This window comes from Nylanderia fulva, unplaced genomic scaffold (assembly GCF_048542155.1).
Source record: "Nylanderia fulva isolate GAGA-0341 unplaced genomic scaffold, ASM4854215v1 Scaffold1037, whole genome shotgun sequence".
NCBI lineage: Eukaryota > Metazoa > Arthropoda > Insecta > Hymenoptera > Formicidae > Nylanderia > Nylanderia fulva.
This window is the reverse complement of record NW_028189234.1, coordinates 1-9364: the sequence shown is the minus strand read 5'-3', so window position 1 is coordinate 9364 and position 9364 is coordinate 1. Positions and strand designations below refer to the sequence as shown.

General features: G+C 47.7%; 1 protein-coding gene across 1 annotated transcript; it reads left to right on the top strand.

Moving 5' to 3' along the window:
- Positions 1 to 217: 217 nt before the first annotated feature.
- Positions 218 to 2565, top strand: LOC146725111 (uncharacterized; the record flags this gene model as incomplete). The annotated part of the gene is made up of 5 exons (XM_085484347.1): positions 218 to 659; positions 749 to 1147; positions 1438 to 1716; positions 1935 to 2062; positions 2149 to 2565. Coding segments are annotated over exons 1-5 (1665 nt in total), but the record flags the coding sequence as incomplete, so codon positions are not given.
- Between the last annotated feature and the right edge of the window lie 6799 nt (positions 2566 to 9364).

Genomic DNA, 9364 nt, shown 5'->3' with positions numbered 1-9364 from the left:
TTGTGGAGAGGGAACGCCAAGGACGAAATCAAGGAGTACTGGCTAAGTACCGTTACTTACGGTCTATCCTGTGCTCCTTATCTAGCGATCCGCACTTTACGACAACTAGCCGAGGACGAAGGACATCGCTACCCGAAAGGAGCCCTCATCCTGCTGAGCGACGTCTACATGGACGACATCCTGGCCGGTGCGGAGACCATGGAGGAAGCCGAAAGTAATGCTGCAACAGCTGACTGAGATCTGCAGGGCGGGCGGCTTTTCACTTAAAAAGTGGTCGGCAAACCACTCGCTCCTGCTGAACGCAGTGGAGCCCGACGACCGTCTTCGACGAAAGGCCAGATGGTGGCTGCCCGGCGAGAGTCACTCCACTCTCGGTTTACGCTGGCAACCACGTGACGATCGCTTCGCTTTCGCAACCAAACTGACCACGCTGTCGACCTTCACCAAAAGGTCGGTATTATCTTTGACGGCGAAAATGTTCGACCCTCTCGGCTGGCTGGCCCCAACAACGGTATTAGCCAAGATCTTCATCCAGTCCACCTGGTTGCTAGGTCTTGATTGGGACGCTCCGCTACCCAGCGACGACGAGAGAAGATGGCTGCGATTCCAGAACGAGCTGCCTGCTTTGGAAAACGTGCTCGTACCTCGATGGCTGGGAGGTTTGACTGATTCACAGCTGGAAATCCACGGGTTCGCCGATGCCTCGCCTCAGAGCGTGCCTACTCAGCGGTGCTATACCTGAGGACAGAAACAAAGGGACTTATTAAGGTGGCACTCTTAGCTGCAAAAACTAAGGTCGCGCCCTTGAAGCAAGTATCACTACCTCGGCTGGAGCTGTCGGCCGCCACTCTTCTGGCTCGTCTAGTCGCCCACACCGTACCGATCATCGGAGCAGCCAAGGCACCTCTTCACATGTGGTCTGATTCCACCGTCACGCTTGGTTGGATCCGTGGGCATCCCTCGATGTGGGCCACCTATGTAGCTAATCGAGTCAGCGAGATCCAGATGCTGATCCCGGACGCCCACTGGCATCACGTACCAGGTCGGGAGAACCCAGCGGACTGTGCTTCCCGGGGACTCTACCCTAGCGAACTGGTTGACCACCCGCTCTGGTGGCAAGGTCCCGCATGGCTGACAGAGGAGAGCGGTACTTGGACGACGAATAGCGAGGCGATGCCAGCGGAGGACCTCCCAGACCAGAGAGACGAGTCCGGACCCACATCGCCGCCGTTACCGAGCTGAAGCCCGAATCGGAGTTACTGCTGCGCTACTCCTCGCTGAAGCGACTGCTACGGATCTCGGTTTGATGCCGCCGCTGGTTGCTGATTCACCGCCAGCACCGCCATGCGCAAGGCCAGCCTAGCGTGATCAGCTCCGACGAACTGACGGAGACCCGCATCTCCTGGGTAAGGTTGATCCAATCTAAAACCTTTACAGAAGACATTAGAAAGCTGCAAAATGGAGCGGCTCTGCCGTCGCAAAGCTCCCTACAGAAACTGAACCCATTCCTGGACAGCGAGGGACTTCTACGAGTCGGCGGGCGCCTCAGACACGCAAACCTACCGTACGACGCAACTCATCCCCCAATACTGCCCAGCGAGTCGGCTTTCACTCTCCTCGTCGTAGATGATCACCACCAGCGAACTTTACACGGCGGTACTCAGATGACCTTGTGCTCTTCCTGCGCCGGGAGTATTGGGTCCCTCGAGGTCGGTCGTTGGTGAAGAAACACATCAGCCGATGTGTAAGGTGCACAAGATGGCGAGCCGCCATCCCACAGCCTCTCATGGGCGATCTCCCGGGGCCAAGGGTCACACCAAGCAGGCCATTTCTGCACACCGGCGTCGACTACGCCGGTCCGGTTTGGCTGAGGACCTCGAAGGGCCGCGGACACAAAGCTACTAAAGGGTTCATTGTGGTTTTTGTATGTTTAGCCTCCCGAGCCGTTCACCTCGACGTAGCCTCGGACTACTCCGCCGACGCTTTTATCGCAGCCTTGCGCCGGCTCATCTCAAGGCGAGGGGTCTGCATCAGCTTATACAGCGACTGCGGTACCAACTTCGTGGGTGCGGACAGGCAGCTAAACTCTCTCTTCTCCGCCGCCAGTGCCGACGGACGCCGCACCGCATCGCCTCATTCGCCGCACAGGAGAAGATCCAGTGGCATTTCAACCCACCGGCGGCACCGAACTTCGGCGGCTTGTGGGAAGCCGCGGTTAAATCGATGAAGCACCATCTGCGACGAGTCATCGGTGATGCGACCCTCACCTACGAGGAGCTGGCTACGCTCCTCTCGCAGATAGAGGCTTGCCTCAATTCACGACCTCTGCAGTCCTTGTCCGATGATCCTGAGGACGTCGCAGCTCTCACACCGGGGCACTTCTTGATCGGTTCCGCTCTCTCCGCAGTACCGGAGCCGTCGCTCGAACGAGAGCCGTCGACCCGACTATCACGCTGGCAGCTCCTGCAACAGATGAGGGACCATTTCTGGTCTCGGTGGTCCAGCGAATACTTACATACGCTGGCCCATCGGCCAAAATGGTCCCAAGTCAACCAGGAGGCTCACGTCGGGCGTCTGTGTCTACTCCTACTCCGCAGCGAAACCACCCCACCAACGCGGTGGCCGCTCGCGCGCATCACTCGGCTGCATCCCGGATCCGACGGCCACGTGCGCGTCGTCGATATACGTACCGCGAGTACGAGTTTAACGCGCCCCGTCAGTAAACTTGTGTTCCTGGGCGGCGACCACGAAACTTTACGATAATCCGGCGTAAAGCGGCTCATATAATTCTGTTCTTCTTTTCCACAGATCTTCATCGCTCATCTCTCATCAATTGCACGCCCACTTTCACTTCACCAACATACTATCACATCACTACCTTCTGTTCATTACGACACCATTCTCACCACCAAAATAGTCGCCTCATCCTAAATTACAGTAGACCCATTTATCTAAATTGCTCGGTCTTCGCGACACAAGAGCCGACACGCGTCTATACTGCTACGCAAGAAATCAACAGCTGACCGATTCAGCATTCCTTTCGCGACCTAAGCCGGAGCACGTGAACTCCTCGTTCGTGTCCGGAACCAGCGAGCGCGTGAACAAGCGCGCGCCCCCTCTATCGCACTACTCAGTGGATTGCAGGTATACTGCAAGGCGGGCGGAATGTTCGAAATCGAACGGATAAAGAAAGCTGAAAGGAAGGGCATTAATGTATTACATTCAAATTCATGCAATATAAACATGCAGCATGCACATAACTAGCATTACGTATATAAAACCTTAAATTGTAACAGGCAGACTTTAATATTATTTAAATCGCGCTCGGCCGCACAAGTATACATATACCTCGCGCCTGCGAAAAAAAGAAGCGCTTGCGTTAACTTTCACTTTAATCGTAAACACCGCGGTCGCGCGAGAGGAGAGAAAATCAAGTGCCAATAACAACAAAATATGACTTGCTAAAAGGTAAATAATTATCGTAAACGTAGAGAGTTTTTGTTTGTTTATTTTTGTTTTTTTTGTTTTTGTGTTTTTTTTGGTTTTAATGTTCTTGTTTTTGGTTTTCTGTATTTTGTAGTTTTAATTGTTGGTTGGTGGGATGCGAAGAGGAGGATGTGAGGGGTGTAATTGGGACGAGGGGATGGATAGGAGAGAAATAAGATGACAAAACCAACACACCAACAACCAACCACCCCGCCCCCCCCCCCCCACCCTTTTTTTTTTGTTTTGTTTTTTTTTTTTTTATTTTTTTGTTTGGTTTTTTGTTGCTGATTTTTTTTTGTATTTTTTGTGTGTTTTTTTTTGTTTTTGGTAGCCTGTGTTTTTGTTGTTTGTTTTTTTTTTTTGTTTATTTTTTGTTTTTTTTTTTTTTTTGTTGGGGGACTTGTTTTTTTTTTTTTTATATTTTTTGGTTGTTTAAAAGAAGGGGTATTTTTGTGTGTTTGTATTTTGATTTTGTAAATTTATGTGTGTGTGTATCTTCCCCACGCCCTTAACATCTCGATCGAACAAGGGAAAATGTTCGCGAAGGTTCTCGAAATCCGGGACTATATAAACCTCCTCTCTCGTGACTGCGGCGCTCTTTCCGATTGCTCGTCGCGAATAGAGTGTGCTTTTACTTTCCGAAAAAGATCGCTTGTCTTTTTCGGTTCTCTCTTCTAATTACCGTTGCTTGCGGAACAGTCAGTAATTTATTTTCGACCCGGCTTTTCTCTCGTTTATTGCATTCATTTCTAATACATTCGACTCGGCTATCTTTCGGCAAATTCAGTGCGGAATATTAATTGTAATTTTTGTTAAAAGTTTATATAAATATATTCTTTTTTGTGAACGTTACGCGTGTGTCGAGTGTTGTGTCTATCTCTCAGTCTCGCTTCCGACCACGTCCTATCCATCTTTCCGTCGCGTCGCGCACAGACGTTTTTCATGAAAAATGAAGTAACGTCGTCTTCTTCTTCTTCTTCTTCTTCTTCTTCTTCTTCTTCTCTGTCCGCGTATAAATCTCTTCTCACCTTTCACTCACACCTCTCTCAACTTCCACCCACCCCTTTCCCTCCCACATCCCGCCCCCACCCCCACTCCACCCCACCACCACCACCGCTTCCACCCCCACTCCCACCCCTTTTTCGCCTCTTTCACCCTCTTTCGTCCTCTCTTCACCCTCTTTCGTCCTCTCTCACCCTCTTTCGCCCTCTCTCACCCTCTTTCGTACTCTTTCACTCTCTTTCATTCTCTCTCACCCTCTTTCACCCTCTTTCATTCCCTCTCACCCCCTTTCGTCCTCTTTCACCCTCTTTCGTCCTCTTTCACCCTCTTTCGTCTTACCTCACCCTCTTTTGTCCTCTCTCACCCTCTTTCGACCTCTTTCGTCCTCTCTCACCTCTTTCACCCTCGTACGTCCTTTCTCACCCTATCTCCAAAAAATCATAAAAATGAAAAGGTCAAGCCATGTTCAAAAGAAGATCCTCAAAAATTTAAACCTAGTCTGTACAATGAAAAATAATTACTCGTAATTCTAGAGTTCCAATTTGTTAATATCGAATAATGTATTTGTTTCAAGTAATGGCAGTAGAGTCAAATACATACCTACGTATATGCAGTTTTTGCTGTTAATTGTACTTGAACGAAAAAAATAATTAAATGATTTAAATATAGCACATTTTAAATCAAGAAACTTATATAATCGAACTCTGTTTAGGAAAAGGTAGAACATTTCATTTGCCTCTGCCTTTACAAGAAACATTGGATAAGGTATGTCCTCCGGAAGATCCTATAAATTTGAATCACGAGTTGCACATTCTCGTTCGAGGTATACCCAAGAAATCTAAAGTGGTTTGGGAAAATTTGGTAAATATTAATAAAATGTATAAGGCTTTACAATGGTTGAAAGAAAATTATCCTCATTACTCAAAAATTCGTCTTCCAGCGTCATCTGATGATCTATTAAAGGATAAGTTGCAGGAAACAGAATATAGGATTGTCGATGAGGAAAGCGACAATGACGAAATAAATGAGGTGGTTGAGGAATTACCAGCATTGAATTTGTACAATGTACAGCAAAACAAAAATAATAATGATCAAACCGTTTTAAAATGTACGGCTTTTCTCACACAAATCACTGAACATTCGGATATTAACGATAAGTAATACAATATACCCAATACACGCGAAAAGAATCGATAACGAATCTGCATTGAAGCTTTATCAAATGGTGAAAATTGAAGATTTTCCAATGGATAATCGTTATAAATATCTGGATGTCATGTGTTTCCCTGATTTATATCCTGATGGTGTCAATGGACAATGAGAAGATAGAAACTTTGCATTGCCGGAATATTTATTTATTAGAACACGATTGATGTCGAAACATAGTAGATTCAGGTTGAATCTGCAGTATCTGTTCTTCCTTCTCAATGATGCTAACTACCGACAGTTGAAAAGTGGTATCTATTATACGATGATGGTTACTAACCCACGAGAGAGATACACTGCTGGTAGATACTTGAACGAATTGAAAGGTTGCCAATTAGAATCGAATTTAATGAGTATTTTCGCAAAATTGAGAAATACGGATCAATTTTGGCGACAACCGTCCAATAATGTAAAATGCATGACTTTGCATTACGGTCCAGCGACGTGGTTTTTGACTTTGAGTCCTAGTAAATGGAAATGGTCCGATTTGGGTGAATATTTACGAGATATGAATCCCGATAAAGAGAAGTTAGGCATCAGCGAACTAATCGCATACGATCCTGTAAGTACTTCTAGATTCATGTGCATAAAATTCAAAGCCATGATTAATTTTATTTGTTCGTCCCATAATCCAATAGGAAAGGTTATTCATTACTTCTGGCCACTGGAATATCAACGTAGAAGTATCCAGCACATGCATTGTATGATTTGGATAAAAGATGCTCCAGTATTAGGAAAATCGCCGGATGAAGAAGTTGCTGCGTTTATTCAAAAATACGTAACGTGTGAAATTCCAGATGAAAATGTTTCGCCAACGTTGTACGATACGGTAATAAGTGATCAGAATCATAAACATAACTCGTATTGCATGCGTACGAAAAAAACGGAAACTAATATATACAGAAAGTGTCGGTTCGATTTTCCTCGGCCAGTTACTGAGAATTTCGTTTTAAGAGACGTTATCACTTCGATAGTCGGTAGAAAAAATTTACGCAGTAAGAGCAGATTGTACGATCTTCCTCGCAAGGAGTCGGAAAGGTTTATAAATGATTATAATCCGTCTATCAAATTAGCCTGGGAGGGAAATATGGACATACAATTTATTGGAGAAAAATCAGAGTTTTTAAACTCATATTTAACAAAATACACGACAAAGTCGGAAAAATGCAATACAGACTTTGAAGTGATAGATTCGAATAAGTTCTTGGCATCGAAACTGTGGAATTTTGCAATGCGTTCATTAAATAACAGAGAATGCGGTGCTTTAGAAACTGCGGATACACTATTAGGGAATCCCTTGTACGGTACGGATAATGATACCATGGTCAAATGGATCGATGTTAATGAGGTGAGAAATAGAAAAGTTAAAACATTTAATGAAATTTAAGCTCTTGATGAAAATTCTACGAATATTTACTGTTCGTCACTCATCGATGATTACTATCCAAATAGACCTCAGGAATTAGAATCATTGAATTTGTACGATTTTGCCAGATTCTGGGAAATTACGAAACAGAGGTCAAATAATGACGAAGTCAAGTGTTACAAACTGGCATCGGGTTTATTTTTAAAAAAACGAAAAAAGGGTTATTTAATTAACCATTATCGATTTAATATAAAAACTGAGCCCGAAAAATACTTTTACTCGCTGCTTCTTCTGTTCAAACCATGGAGAGATTTGAGTGAACTCAAAGGTACATTCGAGACTTACACGGATGCCTTTAAGAATTCAGAGTCTGTTTTAACGAAGGCAATGAAATATCACGAAAGGCTCGAAGAAATACAGAAAGCTTTTGAGAACGTTGCTGAATTAATCGAGAAGCGCGAAAATGATCTGAAAACAGCAGACAGAGACAAATCCGATGACAATGAACTGGATTGTAATCCGATAGAAGCTGACGACGCGATGAAAGATCTGGAAGATTTTGGTAAGATTGACGACCCGATTGATTTATCGCAAATGATGTCGCAATTGACCAAAGACCAGAAAAGAGTCGCAGGTTAACGTATACAGTTTTACCCTACTGATGACTAGTCATTGCGATAGTAATCCTGCTCAGTACGAAAGGAACCGCAGGTTCGGACATTTGGTTCACGCACTCGGTCGAGCGGTCGGTGGTGCGAAGCTACCATCCGTGGGATTATGCCTGAACGCCTCTAAGGCCGTATCCTCTCTAGTCGAAGGTGGCAATGATATCTCTAGGAGTCTCGTGAGTCGAAAGGCTCAAAACAATGTGACACTACTAGGCGGCCGGTCCTCGGGCCGGTCGTCGCACGAGCCCGGTTTGCCGTACGGCGCCATCGCCCGTCGTCGGGATCTCACCGCTACGACGGCACGGCTTCTAACGGTCGATCATGGGTTTCGCAAGTTCGATGTCGAGACTCGGAATCGTCTGTAGACGACTTAGGTACCTGGCGGGGTGTTGTACTCGGTAGAGCAGTTACCACGCTGCGATCTGTTGAGACTCAGCCCTCGGCTTGGGGATTCGTCTTGTCGGTTAGACGAGACCCCACACGTTCGACGGCGAAAGCAACACGCCGCGAACGGACTTGGATGAATTTCTCGCTCGCCGGCGAAAGCAACACGCCGCGAACGGACTTGGAAAAATTTCTCGCTCGCCGGCAAAAGCAACACGCCGCGAACGGACTTGGATGAATTTCTCGCTCGCCGGCGAAAGCAACACGCCGCGAACGGACTTGGAAAAATTTCTCGCTTGCCGGCGAAAGCAACACGCCGCGAACGGACTTGGATGAATTTCTCGCTCGCCGGCGAAAGCAACACGCCGCGAACGAACTTGGAAGAATTTCTCGCTCGCCGGCGAAAGCAACACGCCGCGAACGGACTTAGAAAATTTTCTCGCTTGCCCGGCGAAAGCAACACGCCGCGAACGGACTTGGAAGAATTTCTCGATCGCCCGGCGAAAGCAACACGCCGCGAGCGAACTTGGAAGAATTTCTCGCTCGCCCGGCGAAAGCAACACGCCGCGAGCGAACTTGGAAAAAGCGGCTTGTGCGGCCGGAGGTGTCGCCCGCCAACGAAAGCAACACGCCGCGATCGGACTTGGGTTACGGGCGGCGCGTGCCGCCGGAGGTGTCGCCCGCCAACGAATGCAACACGCCGCGATCGGACTTGGGTTACGAGCGGCGCGTGCCGCCGGAGGTGTCGCCCGCCAACGAAAGCAACACGCCGCGATCGTACTTGGGTTACGGGCGGCGCGTGCCGCCGGAGGTGTCGCCCGCTAATCAAGGCAACACGCCGCTATCGGGCCTGGAAAAATTTCTCGCTCGTCGGCGAGAGCAACGCGCCGCGAGCAAACTTGCGCCTGTTCCCGAGTTCTCGCTTGTACCGCTAACGAGCGAGCTAAATGAGATTAATTAAATGAGGACGCATCGGAAAGTTTATTCGTGCAAACACTCCGGCTTCGCTTATCGGCATCCTGCCTGCATTCGTCCACGTATCGGTCGTAGAATCTCGAAGATTGTGCATCCGACGAGTGGTAGCCGGGAATTAGCAGATATCGTAATAATCGTGTCGCGCGGTCGTGCGGAGCGTCGAAAAGTACGAAACCTTTGTCCGAAACGTATTTCCGTATCGTAGCATTATCTCCTCGTAGCGGCGCTACTCGCCGTCAAGTGCCCCGGAGGTACCGCCGGCGGGCGACGGACTTGG